Source organism: Pempheris klunzingeri, chromosome 13, assembly GCF_042242105.1.
Source record: "Pempheris klunzingeri isolate RE-2024b chromosome 13, fPemKlu1.hap1, whole genome shotgun sequence".
Classification (NCBI taxonomy): Eukaryota; Metazoa; Chordata; class Actinopteri; order Acropomatiformes; family Pempheridae; genus Pempheris; species Pempheris klunzingeri.
Window position 1 is genome coordinate 10,776,026 of NC_092024.1, and position 18,224 is coordinate 10,794,249.

The 18,224-nt window shown below is 42.0% G+C and overlaps 1 protein-coding gene across 1 annotated transcript; it reads left to right on the plus strand.

The window, feature by feature from the left end:
- Positions 1-1,792: 1,792 nt before the first annotated feature.
- prox2 (prospero homeobox 2) lies at positions 1,793-8,652 on the plus strand. Its single transcript, XM_070842985.1, has 4 exons — positions 1,793-3,346; positions 5,244-5,351; positions 6,674-6,868; positions 8,445-8,652. Exons 1-4 carry the CDS (start codon positions 1,793-1,795, stop codon positions 8,610-8,612), a joined length of 2,025 nt encoding a protein of 674 aa, XP_070699086.1. The 3' UTR covers positions 8,613-8,652.
- The last annotated feature ends 9,572 nt before the right edge of the window (positions 8,653-18,224 follow it).

The following is an 18,224-nucleotide window of genomic DNA, read 5'->3' on the forward strand; positions in this document are numbered from 1 at the left end:
TGATGCATCGCCTCTCCTGCAGCGCTCCTGTCCAACTCACTCACAGTCTGCGCAGGCCAGCGGCACGGAAGCACGTCCCGGCGCAACAGGTAAGGTCCCATCACCGCCGCTCACCGTGTCTCTGTGATCCGAGGTGAAGCCGCAGTGAGACGGACTGTATGCCTGCAGCTCTCCTCGCTTCACAACTCATCTCTACACTTTAGTGGGTTTTCATGAGAGAGATTTGCACTTGTTGGGGGTGTTTCTGACAGTACAGCAGGCAGCTATGAGCACATGTTTGGTGAGTTTTTAATTCAGGTATGAAGTGTTTATTGACTGTGGAGTGAATGTTCAAGGGTTTATAACTCAGACATTTTTGGTTTGCTTTGTAGGATTATATCTAGCTTTTTATATTTTTTTCTTTTTAAGGATAGAATAGACAAACCAAATCAGGCTGCACCATCACTATAGTTTCCTGTGTAAATCAGTTGAACATTTCTGTAAAGTGAATGTTCTTCTTCAGGCAGTCTGCGTCAACTAATCTCCCATACAAAGAGAAAGTCCACAGCCTGTTATATTGTAGGGAAATTAACAAAAAGTAAAGGAAACATTGACATTACTTACTCTGTCCTCAAATGAAAATTAAATTATCATAAATGTTGCTTTGTGGAATATATGAGTCTACTTGTTTTTACACATCCTCTGACAGCAGTTTAGTCTTTTTGATATAGTATTTTTTTTTATTTATTTACAGCCTATTAAAAGTAAGAAACAGAAACATAAGTGGGGCTTCTTAAGTTGTGTAAATTACTGATATAGAATCCATTGTCTAATGTCAAAATATAATGCAAATTCTATCTATTTCAGGTCCGTTTGTTTATACAGATGTATATTCAATTAATTTAACAATGCACTTGCAGCCCACTGTGTGGCTATATTTTGTGTTACAGCACGGAAAGTATTAAATTAAACACTTAAAGGGAGTGAAGCGTGTGACCGCAGAATCAGGCTGTTGAGCGTTTTATTTTCACGACTGAAGATCATCTCTTAATCATTCCTGAAGATGAAAACCATGAAAAGATAAAGAGGTTTTCTTGATACTTTCTCTTGTGAAATGTACACACAGAGCCGTTTCTTGTGCATGGTCTGTTGCTCTTTTTATCCTTTAAGTTAACCATTATTACAACACCATATATGCTCTTTCTTATAGCTTAAGATCAAGTGTTTATTTTAATTTATTTATTCATGACGGAACTGAGGATATTGGACCAGACTAACACAGGGTTCTTTGATTTCTTATTATATTTAACAGAATTTCTACATTGTTTCTGTTCATTTGCTTGTTAATGTTGTAATTTTAAAACCACAGGTGTCAGTTTATTTTTTACGAACAGAATTGCCTGCTCAGGTTTTATCTACTAAACTAATGTAATAATTTTAAAAATCAAAACACTTATCTTTGCTATATCTACCCAAAAATGAAGATTCATCACATGCCACTGTCATAACTATTTGTTACAAATAAATAAACTATTGTTTATTTGAATGCCACTGCAGGCAAAGACACAAAACACATTAAGGTGTCATTTTTTACTAAAAATATGAGCAATTTAAACCAATGACACTTTTTGGATTTAAAAATTGTTAGGTGCTATGTGTTATTTTGCTATATTTTATCCTAATTTAATGTTTTGTTTCATTTTTACTATCTTAACTGTTTTCCATTTTTGTGTCATTTCAGATTCTTGCATTTTACATAACTGTGATTCTGCAACGTGTGTAGCTGAAGCCCTCAACAGTTCTTTCAGTGAGCATGAACCTCAGTCTTCCCGACCAGAACATGCACAACTCCAGTGAAGGCTGCCTAGAGGACGACAAACCTGATGTCATGTTGCCTTGCTTCCGCAGAAACATGTATGACGAGCCTCTGGCCTCGTACTCCAACGGATCCATCATCTCTCAACTGCTCCGCAAGACAATCCACAATAAAAGGGCCCTAGACGAAAGCCATTTCTATCTTTCCAGCTCCACTGCTGCTGACTCCGGCCAGGAGGACCAGAGCAGTGTCTCCTCAAAGGACAGCACGGTGGAAGCTGCCTCTCCCAGTGGTCATGTTTCTACAGGAGCCAGCCCAGAGGGGGAGCATCCCATAACTGACCACCTGCAGGCCAAGAGGGCCAGAGTGGAAAACATTATAAGGGTCATGGCGGGCTCTCCCAACAGCAGGCAGCACGGAGACAGTGAGAGGTCTGACACAGATACCAGAGACACCAGAGAGGCCAGAGAAGCATACAGGGAGAACAAACGTAAACAGCGCCTGCCTCAGCATCAGGAACACAGTGTTGGAGGACCGGCAAGCAGAAGACCTGGAAGCAGCAACAGCGATAGCTGCAACACAAAGGACGAGGAGTGTCACAAGCTGAAAGAGCAGCTCCACAGCATGCAGAGGCTCCTGCGTCAGCTCCAGGAAAAGTTCCTCCAAGTTTACAACCAGGAAGACCTTGAACACAATGACAGAGATGAGACAGAAGTCGCTGCTGAGCATGACACCCTGGGAGAAAGCATGGAGTCCCACTACATAAGCGCTGAAGACGATTGCGAGAGGAAGAATAGCAGAGCGGCTGCAGAGTGTAAGGACCGTATGAAAGTAGTTGATTATCTTATGCACCAAAGAGAAAGTCAGAACCTACAGGAGACCCTGAAGCAGGAGCTCTCCAGGGCGGTGAATGACTGTGTGGACAGGGTGTTCAAGAAGGTGTCCTCCACAGGGCTGGATCTGTCCCCTCAGCAGCGCATGTGCTCATCTCCAGAGATGCAGATCAGCATGGGCGCGGACAGGAAGAGCCAACAGGCCGGCTCCACCCAGGAACAGCCCCAGGCCGAAGAGGCTGCAGTGAAACCCCGATCTTTGGAGTATTATGAAAGCTCTGAGGCTCAAAGCCCACAGGACCAGACAGAGGCGCTGTCACTGGTGGTCCGCAAGCCGGCAGTGACCCCTCTGAGCTCAGTCACCCCGACAGTGAAGAGGCCCTATCCTGTACACCAGACACCATTTCAGTTCAATTACAGCACCCCTCTGCATGACAGTCAGATCCTGGAGCATCTTCTTAAATACGGGCCCCATTCCAACTTTGGAGGTCTCCCTTGCATGCCCCCATCAATGGACAGGACCTCACCAGACTCAGTGGACCTGCCCTGGGACACCATCGCCATGAGGTCCAAGGTGACGTCCAGCCACCTCGGCCACCACCCTCGTCCCTCCGCCCTGGGGGCAGTGACAGTCGACAATCTGTGTCTCCCTCATGTCAAAATCGAGTGTGGTGAACTGCAGAGCATGGCTGAGCGAAACCCCTACATGTCCCTCAACATATCCTTTCATTTTAAAAGAAATATAGCGAGTTAGATCGGCTTTTCTTTAGGCTTTTTCTTGATGAAGGATGAAAACCTATATTGTTTAATTGATGATGATAAAAAAATATAGACAGTCAGATGTTTTTTTTTCGACATATGCAGATTGAAAGTGCTTTTATAGATCGACTGCTTTTTATTATACGTTTATTTACATAAGGCTAAAAAAAATCTGCTTGTGCAAGTTGACAAAATTTGCAGTGAAAACCTCAATGTCGTATCACAGTATTCTGTGCTATTCCCATTACAGCAGGGTATGTTTGATGATATCTTATATATGCTGTATTTATCTTTTTATTTTACACAAACTCCCTATATTTCAGCTCTTCCATTTGAACAATGGCTGGTTGAGGCTCATTGCAGCATGGACAGTTTCAGTAACAAACTTCAAGGAGAATTTTTTCTTTGATCTCGCTAACCCCATAGAAAATTATAGCGTCTTCTTTAATCTGAGCAGAGTAATGACTTTAAGTTTAGAAAAAGACAAATAAAAAGGAATACAAGGCTTTGATAAGAATTGCCAGGAACAAAAGCCAATTTTTCAAAGGCAGAGAAAGCATTGGTTTCTGTTTCAGGAAGCGTCGTTTTTTCAGACTTGAAAAGGTGCAGGATCTATTTCTCCATCATCAGAGTGATAGGGGTGCATCTAAAAGGTCACATCTGAGTGCTGGTGGAAATCAAAAGTGCCTCCCAACCACAACACTTGAGCTCTTGTCTTGAGCATTTGTTGTTGGATACCTTTGTCAGAATGTACATGATTGAAATAGAGTGCAAGATAATAGTATTCTTGCCTCACAGGAAGTTAAAAAAAAAAAAGCACGCTGGGACGGGGTAAAAAATTAGCCATTAAAAACTAAAATAACATTTTTTTAAATTGTGCGTTTGCGGTTATCCACGATTAATATGATTTGAACGATATCTACAATTCATCAGGCATTGTCTAATTTAATTGAAATAAATAATTTATCTACTATCATTTATTATAAAGTAAATAATCATGAAATAATGATAATAATAAATGGAACAAATAATCAGTTTTGTTAATTGTCTTGTCGCAAGGCATTAGAGAGCACTATTACGTGGTGCCTCTCAGGTTTCGCTTTATCTTTACAGTGCAAAGAGTTCTGCTTCTCTTTGAACAATGCCACATAAATCTTTCATCCCAGCCTCCTTATTTCAAAGGTAGGGTTCCCTATGATAAAATGTATGGTGTGGTGACCTGATAAGGAAATATTATGACCTAAGGCATGATGGTGGACTACAGAGGAAATTCTCCTGAGCATCTTCATTGCCATAGGGAGAAAACTTGAGAAAGTATAGATTTTTTCTCATATTGACAATAAAGGAAATATATGTTTTTTTATATATACTGGACACATTTTACACCATTTGAATATATTACATATACCACATAACCTAGTAAACAATTTAGAATATATATTTTCTGTAACCTATTTATATTTTTGTAGGATTTTACCAAATTCTCCCTTTTTGCATTGCTTTGCCCAGGGAAAAATATATAGGAACATATATTGCCTTTAAATTCACTTAATTATATCAGAAAGTCAGCTCATTTTTCAAAACATTTCAGAACAAGCTGTCTTAACTGCCAGACATGAAGTGTTTTGCTCTCTAATTAAAAAACCCTAATCCAATTCATAATTCTGTTTTGCCAATAAGAACATGTTAGGGTCATTATTGACTCACTGGTTAATGCCGAGCTGTTCTTTAGGGAAATTCAATTTAGCTGAAGATTGAGGCAATACAATACTCTGGTCTGCGATCACTTTGCATTGGACTGTATGCTGTGCTTTATATTTAATTGTCAGTTTCTCTGCCTTAACGTAAATGTGTACATCCAGGAGGGTCTCACCCCGAGCCATCTGAAGAAGGCAAAGCTAATGTTCTTCTACACCCGCTACCCCAGCTCCAATGTGCTGAAAACCTTCTTCCCTGATGTCAAGGTACATTTTTCACATATAAAACAATGTCACTTTTTATCTAACATGTCAAACAACCTGCAGAATTGTTTGTTCTGCATTTAGCTCCCCGGTATCTACTTGTCAGTGTGTGTTTGGGACAGAAAAATCAGCAGTGTGACGGAGGAGAGAAACAAAAACGCAGAGGGTTTAAATAACAAAGCCACTGAGCTGCTAGTATGTCCTGGGGGCAGAGGGAGATACAGGGGCATTCTCTCTTTAAAAAAGCCACTCCAGTCAGCAAATGGAGTGACAAAGGACTCTGTAGGCAAGGCATTGCTATTGAGTGTCAACAGAGAGTTGGTATTAGAGACTTGTGCGGCAGCAACCAGGCGGTGATGAGCTGTCCCTAAACACAACATCCTGTGTATTTTGGCCTTGGTGTCGTGTCATGCCTCCTCTTCTTCTCCTCTTTTTGTCTTCTCTCTTGTCTTCTTATCTGTGTCCTGTTGTTAACTCCTCTCATTGACCACGTTTATCTCTACTTCCTTCTCTTTTGTCTTTTCCAATAAGAACAGTATATCGCTCCTGCTTATATTACAAGCTCCTACTCCAACCTCCTCTCCTGCCTCCCTTCCACTGTTCTCCAAACACCTCTCAAGTTTCTCCTCCATCTCCTCTCCTATCTCCTCTCCTTCCACCACGGCCCTGGATCTCTGAGCCAGTGAGGGCCCCTGCCTCTCAATCTGCTCTGACCCCCAGGGTCAGGGGGGAGGATGCTGTTGCTGCAGTCCTGCGAACGTCTCCTCCTTGCTTACAATCCTGTGGTGGGAAGTGGCACTGAACAAAAGAGCACCTAATCCCAGTGTCTGATTCCATCCTATCAGCCCGAGTCAATGAGAGGGAAGCTTCCTTCTGTCCTTATGCTGCCGCTTTCTCACCCACCACACCAGAGAGAAGAAGCGTCTTTGATGCCTGCCCAGCCCTTAGGCATTTTTTTCTGTCTTTCTGGATGAGGAGATAGAATAACAAGACTAATGTCAAGACTGAGTTTAGAAATACAGAGCCCTGACAGATGTTTTTTCACCCTGGACATTGGTGGGAAAGGATCAGAGCAATTAATGTTGCGTAGAGTGACAGACCATTTGGTAGCATTTTGCCCTACAGGTACCAAATGCAGGTTTTCAGTCAATTATGGAAAGGGTGACTAGTGCCAAAGCATCGGGCGACCATTTGATTTTTAATTGAAAAGCATGGAGATTAATTTCTGTATGCTCTCATTGAAGTCTAAAATTTAATTCTGAAATTACACATTTAATTTAATTTTTAATTTATCTGTATAGTACTCTGATTTCACTCTTTTCCAGTTTAACCGCTGCATCACCTCTCAGCTGATCAAGTGGTTCAGTAACTTCAGGGAGTTCTACTACATCCAGATGGAGAAGTTTGCCCGTCAGGCCATCGTTGACGGCATCAGTGATGTCAAAGACATTACAGTTAGCAGGGATTCAGAGCTGTTCCGGGCACTGAACATGCACTACAACAAAGCCAATGACTTCCACGTAAGTCTCACATTAGTCATTCATTCTTTTATGCTGCAGTTTGTATTGTTCACGTCGAGATCATTCTAGCTCATCTTTTCCGTACGAGGGTTTTTCGAATGACAGATTGCTCTCATTCTGCACATACGCTGTGCAGCAGAAAACAAGGTTTTCTCAAGTGGGAAGAATACATTTTCTGTTCTGTTCTCTATCCCTGACCCACAGGGTCACCCACCTGGAATAATTATTTTTTTACATGATAAGATGAAATATATATACGTTTGACAAGTGCTTAATGTGGTTATTCATTTTCTGGCGAGTTCTGAGAGTTTGGTGAGGAGATGGAAATCACTCATTTCTGTCAGTTCAACATGAAAGCAACTGGTTAGCTTAGCATAAAGACTGGAAACAGGGGCAAACAGCCTGGCTCTGTCCACATGTAACAAAATATACCTACCAGCAGCTCTAAATCTCCACATTAAAAAGCTATATGTTGTTTTTTTTGTTAGCGTTTTTACACTTTATGATTTTAGTTCTGCCAGAATCTGCCAGAAAGCGAATGAGCATTTCCCCAAATTTTGAACTATTCCTTTAAAGCACTGGAGTTGACACATTGACCACAGCAGTTGCTAACCTGCTGAAGTATGTTCTCCTGTTAGCACGTAATTGTGGTCACGTATGTCCGTGCGCTGACCTGTTTGTCACACTGCACCTGTGGCTTGCCAGCCTTTGCAGCCATTATCTAAACTCCAGAGTGATGCTTTATCAAACTGTGGGAAGAGGAAGCCGCAAAATCCCACTAAAACAACTCAGGATTAGAGGACCAGTACGCCTGAGCGAGACTGAGATTGCTACTGATGCGGAATGCTGAGAAAGACGCTGTGGATTCCGAGGGAGAAGGCCGTTTGGTGGGAAAGGGACGAGACCGTTTTCTTTACCTTGGGACCAAGACATTCCTTTCCCAGGGATGCTTTTGTGTCAGGAGATGAGGGGAAAGAAAAATAACTTATGCCAACAACTGTTGTGTTAACTGGCCAGTGGATGGGAAACGAGTGCTGCAGGGCGGTTTTATTCTCCCAGCATCCTTTGCATTTAGATTTCAGTCACTAACAGATTCTTTCCCCAACTTTTAATCACATCAAATCCTTACATGACCAGAATTAGCTCTAGTTTTTTTACCTAAATCTAACCACCTCAGGTCTTATACCAGTCATTTTAATCTTCAGCTTCTGGCCGTATTCCTGGTGTGATTCATAATCGTGCTTTGTTGGCCGTGCTGGGTAGAAATCCCTGGGAAGAAAGCTCACCAGTTGTTAGTTTAGGTTCAAGAAAACAAGACTGGCTAATCAAAGAGGCCTCTAAATGAAAGTTAATGATTGCAGCATTGCATTTATAGTATGTGCGCTGAGAACAAAGAGATGAGCTCCCTTTCATCAGTTTGAGTGTTTGAAGAATTGCGCTACAGGTCTTCATTTCATATGTTTTTGACTTTGAGAATACTGAAGAAACAGACTGTTCATGATAATTGTAACACATGAATGAGAAGAATAAGCTTTGACTTCATGTATAAGTTTCTACTTTTCCCCTCTTTTTACAGGTTCCTGACAGATTCCTGGAGGTGGCTGAAATCACCCTGCATGAGTTTTACAATGCCATCTCTGCTGCCAAAGATTCAGACCCCTCTTGGAAAAAGGCCATATACAAGGTGATCTGTAAACTGGACAGTGACGTCCCCGAGGAGTTCAAGACATCTTCCTATTTATAGGCCTAAGTGGAAAGTTATAACAGTGAAGGAATTGAAGTTAGTCACCCGACAGTATTATTTCTTCCTTTCTTGTAGTGCATTTTAGTGAGGTGAAATGTAGATGTTGGATAATTAATCATTTTGTAGATCTGTAAAAACACACGCACACACACCATTTAAAAAATTGAGAAAGTTTCTATAGTCATAAATGCTGTATGTTCTACTTTTACCAACAAGCAGATACATTTTGATGCTCTTGTGGTTTATTTTATTGTTTAGTGTTTACTTATATAATCTGCCACAACACATTTAGAGAGTTACTGAGTTTGTAGGTGTGTAAAAATGTTTACAAAGTGTAATCCTTCTTTTCGATATTATTATTATAAGTATAGTGTAGCCTGATTTAGTTGAACTGGAAGAGTTTTTTGGCAATTACCGTCAGTATTACTTTGCTTTCTATTCTATTGCATTTCCTAGTTTTGTGCGTGTGTTGTGTAAATGTACATGTGCTGCTGTTGTATGTTGCATAATGTTCTCTAATTATGTTGTAAGCTATTAGCTTGACAGAATGTGCATGTGAAAATAATGCAAGTGACTGTCATGGGTTTTATTATCATGTATAAAGGTCATGTAAAGTACAATCATTTTCAGATATTTCAGTCAGACATTGTACTGGATGATTATTGAAATTAAAGATGCACTAAATTATAATATAATACTGTGTTTTATGGTTTTTCTCTGGCAATAATGTCCACATGAACAAGTTCTAAAATGTAAAGAAACAAGACACACCAGGTAATTGTTTTTAGCTGTACATGTTTAACTACGAAAACGCTGTGTGCCACTGCCGACCCCTAAGGTGCCTCTAATCCACGTCCAGCAGCCAGCTGTTAAATGTCCCCCAAACTATGCTGTTCACATTGTCCACCGAAGCCAATTCAAGTCAACTTTCTAAGGCCTGCATTCATTGTGTGGCCGCTGCGGATGCAGACAACTGCCATGTCTTAAAAACAACCACAATGCATTCCCTCCTAATGACTAACGCCCGAGGTGACCTCATATCACAGTTGTGCCACCAAAGCAAAATTCCACAAACCCGTTGACTCTTTCTTCTAGGCACCCACTCAAAGCACGCTGATCGCAAACACACACACACACGTGCACACACACACACACCCAAGTTTGGTGATGTCACAAAAATCACAGATGAACAACTTTTGATGCCTTGGGCTTGATATAAAGCCAAAAATCACAGCAGTTAATCAAATGTCACATTGATTTAACTGCCAAATGTATATTGCAGCATTCAGCACATCTACACTGTTACTGCGTGTTTACAGGTAATTTTAACCCTAAAACTTGAACAAAAAAGGCAACAAGGTGCCTTTAAAATACAAGAATAGAGATGGGACTGCAGCATGCACAACAACATGAAACACTTTCATAAAGGTACAACGCTTCTTGTCACTGCGTGAGATTACATTGTCAGTGCCCAAAACCAAACATTTAATTGGAAAACCTGTTAGGCACCCAAGCACCAATTACATCAGAAATGATAACATTAAGGAAATTAAAACATTAGTTGGAATGGTTGATGACAAAGACTGGAGACAATAAACTGCACTAATCTTTTAATAGACATTTCTTTTCAATTAGATCTGTCTTCTTCAGTAAATTGATTTACATTCTCAACTCAATTAAAATGCCTCCGGTTGAACCAAAGTGCTTTGCTCAAATTAATTTGTTGTGTAACATTTTCTGAACAAGACTTGGTAACCTCTGATATAATGAAAGAAAACAAAGAAAATACCTTCAGTTGTTTAACCGCCTCTGGCTGGCAAGGCTTCAACCTAAACCGTACGATATGAAATTATGTTCTGTATTAGAGAGTCTCAGATAAAACAGAGCAAGCTTGGTAATGAAGATGAAATGAAAAGTAAAAAGGCAACAGGATGTGATCAAATTCAAACAAAAACACTGTGTTTGTGCTCTGTGTTATGAGTTTGACTTCCCAGAAAGGCATGTTTACATGAAAAGCTGATTTTGATGAAGCCATTTTCTCAGATTTCACGCTGAAAGACACAAAATAAAGAGAATTCACATCAGAGCCAGTCGCTCAGTTCTTGGAGATGGATGGACAGAAAAGAGCAACAGCATCATCTAGTGAATCCCTGCTGTAATACACACGGCTCAGCTCACCTCAAAGTCAACTGTTTCATCTCCGGCAGTGCAAATGTGATATACTTTAGTGCATGCAAACTGTTTTTATTTTCATTGTTGTTATTTTTCTATTTTAGCTAATCATTACCATTCTTTTAAAATCAAATCTACACTATAAATCAGTGTTTTACACTGTGAGATACGCAGCATCAGACTCTGTTGTTTACTTAAATCTCCACAGAGGGGTGCACTTGTCACTGTGTAGAAACTGAACTGGAGCTCAGGGATTCTTCAACACCGCTGGGTTTCTCTCCCAGCAGGCACTTCAAGGAAGCGGACACCATGAAATCCTTCATAATTGTCAAAATCATATTCTATACATTTGTGAGTTGGAAAATCACGGCTGATTGTGCACAGTCAGTGTATGTGTGTGGCGTAATATTAATGGGAAAATGAGCCAGTGTCTCCTTAGCAGGGTCCTGGAAAGACAAAGGCAGGATCAAACTTCCCTGAGCTGGAGACAAAAGGAGCTGGGGGACTGGGGGCATTGGGACAGTCCCTCTGTTTAATCTCCTGCTCATAGATACGGGCTTTTTTGGCATGCGAGCACTGGGAGGGCGCAGGGAGCAAAAGGGAGTGCAACTTGAGAATGGAGGCCGCTGACTTTAGGCTGCCCTTCAGACAACCACTTCTTGGTGTAGTTTGGTGTGATCACTAGTAAATCTTTATTAATTTTAATTGGAGCCCCCATTTAAAAGAGCAATTAAAGCGGATTAATCGAGCCCATCCCGTATAATGTCTTCTGTTAATTAGTTTGTCAGCACTGTTTTAATATCGCTTAATGACTTCATATTTCAGGGATGACATTAAAGGGATGCTGAAGGAAAAGAAATGGCCTTATCACAATGCGCTGCTTTAATAGGAGATGTCCCCCACCAGCGGGCAAGGTCAGGCCTGGGGCCGCTGGGGAGGAAGAAGCTTCAGGGTGGCACCGAGGCAGCCACCTCCAGGGATACACTGCCTCACACACACACAATCAGTGTTGTGCGTACACTCTCCCTCATTTACGCGGTTTACAAATAATCCCGGAAAAATGGGATTAATGGAGGAGTATGGAGATTCTGGTGTACTGTTGAAAATGGAGTGAGGTTGGAAGCTCAGTCAGCGCTGCGTGGTCGTTTTTCTCAATAATATTTATTCACATTATCGTTTGGCCCTTTTGCCTTGCTTATTATGGAGACAAATGGGAAAGTTTAGGGGACACAGATGAAGATGACAGACGAGCACTTCATCTAAGTCAGTGGGGTACTGATAACGTGCCATTCAGAATCATAAGAGCATTTCTATCAACATTAATCTATTGCAGCGGTTCCCAAAGTGGGTGCCATGGCATTTTCAATATCATATCGATATTATGACATTGATATGATATAGCTACTTGTGGGACACAGATATTCATATTTAACTTCACAGTCTGTAGGTGTTGCTGTTCCAAACATCATACCCGTGTGAGCTGGCATAAACCAACCATCAGTGTCAGAGTGGCATCCCCCCCTTTACTGATGTTTATTTCACATTCAGCAACATAATATAAACCCTTTTTTTTTTCTGAGTGATTGAGAATTGGCTCATATAACTGTACTTCATACTGATGTGAGTTTGCATGTGTTTCATATCTTCATCAGCGTTTTATTGGGTCTCCTTACAGCAGATGTCCATGGTGTCATCAGTGGTGCATGTGTTGGGTGGGTGGGTGCGAAAGAGGATGAAAATCCCCTTGAAAGAGTTTGAAAAAGACTGGGAACCACTGGTTTTAAGGAAACAAATCTGAACATCCACAGAAAGAAAGCAAATCTGATATTATCCGCTGTTTATGGTAATTCTCTAAACGCTCTACTCTTATATTGTAATGATGTACAGCACGTTCCTTTTTTGATAAATACCAGACGATTAGCAGAAGCAATGAGAAAGTGATAGATGTTAACACGAAGTTCAACTCCATTTCAAACAGAGATTTGATGTACTGTAACGGTGCCTGACATAGTGCCTATACATTAGCCAGTGATGCTCTCTTCACAGTAACACTGAGCTGAGCCAAAGGTGGCCAGGCAGCAAGAAGTTGATAAAAACCAACAGCACATCCTCCTTATTGCAGCTTTGGCTGGTGTGCATCCCTGCTAATTTGAGTGTGCCCTCGCACCTCCACTCTCCTCAGCAGATTCATAAATCTCATTCCCATTATCCCGCTAATTAGCCAGGATTACAGGAGCATGTAATGCCCCCGCTTCCCAATAGATTGATTGGAGGACGGTCTCTTTGTTTTGAAATCACTTCCTGATTGATGTACAGAGCCCTAGTTTGCAATTGTAATGGCCCAGATGTTAACAATCAAATGCGTTTCCGCTCCAGGAAGTAACAGTCTGTCATGGAAGAGGAGCCAGCCGAGCGTGTAACGACACATCACAGGAGTGTGGGGAAGGAGGGACTGCGGCGGAGGGGATGGAAGGATGGAGGAGGGGTTAGGTACTGGAGCCCTGGCTTGAATTGCTGCTGAGAGAGGGCATAACGTCCATGGCCATACTTCCATCTGAACTGTACCTAAAGTTGGTGCTTTTTCTTGCTGTAGAAAATTGTTAATATTGTCATTTCTGATGCCTTATTCTGAATCTAGGTTTGCATTTTATTGCTGGAACTGGCCCTGAATTCTGTTCAGTCATTGTAATTAAAGATGGCCACATTTAAAGCCTGTTTTTTTAGGTTTGAAGACATATAGATCCCTGCTCCAAAACTTCATCAGCACATTAGTGCTGAAGATGATATCAGTGCCAGTTTCCACAGCACCCCTCTGTTGAAACGATGCGCTTTGCAAACAGTAGAGGGCACTATTGTCTAACCAAACGCCTCCTTCGCCCTCCTCATTCCTTTTTTCTTACCCTTCACCAATAAATCACTTTCCCGGATAGTTAATGGATATAGAAGCAGATCATGAGTGAGCTATCTGTGGGGCGATAATTTAAGTGAAGATCCCCACACTGATTGCAGTGAAAGGTTATTTATTTCAACAATAATGCAGGACACAAAGGGGGAATCTGGGCAAGATTACCAGCTAGGGTACGCTAGAGTGCTCATCTCCAATGGAGCAGCGTGTAAATTGGGTTCACTTTCCCCAATGAAAATACAGACTGCAGTTTATTTCAACTTTATGCACATGGAAGGCTGTGCTTCCCTCTCAAGGGTGGCTGGGGACTCAGAGATGGCTGTGCATATAAGGGGAGGGTGGGTTTAGACCTTGAAAAATGCCCCTTTTGTCCCTGAGTCTCTGGAAGGCTGAACTATTGAGGTATGGTCCCCCATCCACCAGTTCCCACTCTCCTCTAATTAAAAAACATGATGACAATAAGGAAATGGTCGAAAGCATGTCGGCCTGAATAATGGACAGAATGAGCAGAGGCTCCAAAATGGAGCTTGCGTGTCTATAAGTGTGCATGTGTGTTGTGTACACAGCAGTGCATGGGCACTATTGATTGACTGTGTTAGTGGAGAACCGCAGGGCACAGAAGCCAGCTCGGTACGCATACTCCAGTTCTCCCTTCATGCAGAAAAATGCATGATTAAGGCCCAACTGACATGTCTAAAAAGTCTTGGAGAGAGAAGGGGAAATAGCTCCATATGCTGCCCCATGTGGTCACAGCATCCTGAAAGTATGGCACTGCTCAGTGTCTGGTTCTGCATCTCTTCCAGTAGCCTCTAATCACCAGGCTCTAAAAACAAAACCACTTGGTAAACACATGCCACAGCAGAGTACAGAAACTTAAAAGCCACAGTGGACAATGCTCAGCACAGTGTACAATGTACACTTTTACATGTCTGTCATGCTCCAGGCTTTCAACTATGCTGTCAGCCAAGATATGCATCGGACATGGATTCAATGCTGTGTGAGATATAACCATTGGGTAAAGGATGGGAGCCCTTGAGCTGCATGATAAGCACTGTCACAGAGACATAACATATGTATCTATGCTATGCTTTGCTTAACGCTTCAGCAGACTTTGGTTGACTTTACCTGCGGTGGCAGGTGAATTCCCGAGCTCAGTGCCATAGCTCAGGAGTGAGAGGTTCAAAACAGCAGCGTTTGAAGTAGCACAGAGAATGAGCAGGCATGAATAGCTAAGAGAACTACAGAGAAGGGGTGTCTTTAGGACTCCGAGGTTTGGACTCTCCAGGGGGGATCTCTATCCCCAGATGGGCTCCCTGATCCTCAGACTCCTTCCTCAGGGTGATGGAAGCTTAGCAGCCCGCTCAATGCAGCCCTCCATCCAGATGGGTGGATCACAGGTCAAATCGTCGCAGACAACTAACTAGGGACATTTGGGTGGCTGGTCCCAGGGGGACAGCGTGGGACAAGAGGGAACCTGCATACGACTGGCAGCTGCAGCACTCCCTCCTGGCCTAACACACCCGAGGGTGTGCCTGCTGCTCGGCTTGTGCCCCATTGGCATGTGACAAATGGTGACATGCTTCTGCTCCCCTGCTTTGTTAGATCGGTGGCCCTGATTGAAAGCAACGCAGCAGGCATCCCTCAGATCCATATGTCTGCAGAGAGGGGGCAGACTCATCTGCGGCTTAAGTGAACGCTCAGACAAATGAAAATAAAGTGATATCATTCCAGTGCATAGACGTATGCAATTTTCTGCAATAATGGGGTAGTGGAGATGAGCACATGCACTGCCATCATTTTATTTACATATGGATGAGTCCATTTTTGTTTTTATGCACACCACTCTCTTCATTAAAATGTGCGGCTCAAGTCATTCAAAGGAGGATCATATTTCATGGAGGAATAAGGAGTTCCAAAGGATTTTGAAGAAATAAAACAAGAAAGAAGACAACTGAGACAGGCCTTCCACTGAAGTTCCACCAGCCTTTATTAAACGTGCTGCATGATTGATAACCTGTCAGTCATCGGAATAATCATGACCAATCCCGTCGCTCGCAGCCAGCTCTGCTTCCCGCCCTCATCCTTTATGCCCCTATCACCCTCAACACATCCACTTGCCATTGAAAACCTGTAATTGAATGAGTTTTTGTCATTATTGTGATTAATCATATTAATTTGAACTAATTAAGAGATGGTTCGAAGTTATGACAATTAGATTAATGAAATTAGTTTTAACTTTTTTTCACCCAACCTAATAAAAAAGGGAAATCAGACCCGGACTGTTATGAAACAGTTGGCAATCTGGATTTTGGGACTAATTGAATGTCTGATTTTATTAATGATGAAATTTATAAAAGTCCTTGAGGGGAAAATTAACGCAGATTCAGCTGCTAAGAGTGGAAAATTAATTAAAATTCCTGGAGATATTCCTGTCATTAAAGGCACAGGCCCTGTTAACCCGGGTCCTACTGTGAATGGCTAGTGCGTACACAGAGGGGCGCTCCACAGTGACTGGAAGGAAATATGTGAGATTTTAAGGGATGACAAATAGGCTTTAAGAATCTCTCCCTTAACTGGGGTTATTTAAGATTCAGTGCCCTTTGTATTTGTTCTGGTATTTCCCTTACATTTCCTTACACTAGATCCCAATCAAATGTAGAATACAATACAAAACATCTCTTTTATTCTTAAGATCTGTGGACACTGTGGGCACATTTATATAGCAGCTGAAGATTAGCCTTCATGCATTTTTAGCCAGTTTTAGGGGCTAAGGATGGACATGAAACTTTGAGATTCATGGTGCCCAGAGGATCAGTCTTACTGACTTTAATGATCCCCTTACTTTTCCTTTTGCGCCATTATGTCGTGGCAACTATTGGATGTTTTATCATGAAATTCAGCACAGACATTCATGTGCCTCTCAGAGTGAATTGCAATAACTTTGATGAACCCTGAACTTTTTATCTTGTTAACCCCTGCCAAAGTCAAAATTGTAATACTAATTGTAATACGGTTTATGGCCAAAAACATCCAAAACAAATGACATTCACATCAGCCTTAGCTTTATGTTTAGTACTAACTGTTTAGCATTATACCTGCTAAACATCAGCATATCAGCATTGTCATTGTGAGCATATTAGCACGCTGACATTAGCATTGAGTTCAAAGGACTGCTGTAGCCAAGCACAGCTCCACAGAGCCACCAGCATGGCAGCAGACTCCTGTTGTTACTACTAATTTTACTCTTAAGATTGTGCATGTGTTTTATGTCTGTTACTTTTGTCTTATATTGTGAAGTGCAGGATGTTCCTCACTTTCTCTTGAGATGCTCTTGGTTTCTCCGTTGCTCTGATCCACGATATGAACTGCATTTCCGATGTTCGTTTAGGTGCTCTGACCATGATTAACCTGCCTTCAAGTTGTCACAAGGGGTGATTGCCATCGTACTGCATTGACCAGCCAATGGACATTAAGAACCAAACACTCTGAAGTCCCTTGAACATGTTATATAGGACAGTGGAGATGCGCAAAGATGAAATTGTTTCTATTTTGCCTCGTAACAAACACTTAAACCTTTATTGTCAATATCCCAATATTTGTTCGGAAGAGATGATAGCCTACTTAACTTTCTTGTGCTAGCATAAAACAAAAAAAGTTAATTACCATGTGAGTCAAACTGCAGTTTTTTGGGTCAATTCCAAGCAATCCCTGTTCTGTTGCTTGGCCAGTGCTAGTGATTGACACCCAGGTCAACCCCTGCCACTCCGGGTACAGTGGGGGTCTGACACTTATGTTGCATGGGCTCTGCGCGTTCCTTCAGCTCTGCATATTCACCAGGCTGTCTCCCTCTCTGCAGGCCAATTCATAATTAACAGCTGTTGGCTTGTCAAGAGTGGCCCTGGCCATGGCACACACACATATATTTATATTCACTGTGAAGACCCCCTTGCCATGGATGGATTTCAGAGGCCATGAACCCATCCTCTTTCCCTGAATGATGGACACTCACCTGAAAGCTCAAATACATACTCAGTTAACCCGCTCTCACCATCCCACCGCCTTCCCCTTCTCTGTCTCTCACTTCCTTGCTCATTCAGTTGCTTTCCATCTCTCCTTTTCTCTTCTCCCTCCTGCTCAGCACCTTCTGCCACCATGTCAGGAACTTTTGCATTAAGTCCAGCCCGTCTGGCCTGCGAGGAGGCAGTATGAAAATGAAGTGTGGCCGTGGCTGGCCCTTTGCTATGTGTGTTTGTCATGCCTGTTTAGCTGAAGTTGAAATGTAAATATAGACCGCGGGAGATCTCGGCTGCGATAGGCTGCTTGAAATTCTAATAAACAAGTAGCTGTCCACCTGTAATAAATGATACCCATAAAAGGGGGTGATTCCTTGAGCAGATAAAGATGAAAAGTAATTGTTTGTGCTCACACAAAATTAATCAGATCAAAACAGGGGCAATCATTTTTAAAGAGACACCAGACCCATAAAAAAGGCAAAGCTGTGATAAAGTATTGGCTATCAGGCATGCAGTCTGGAG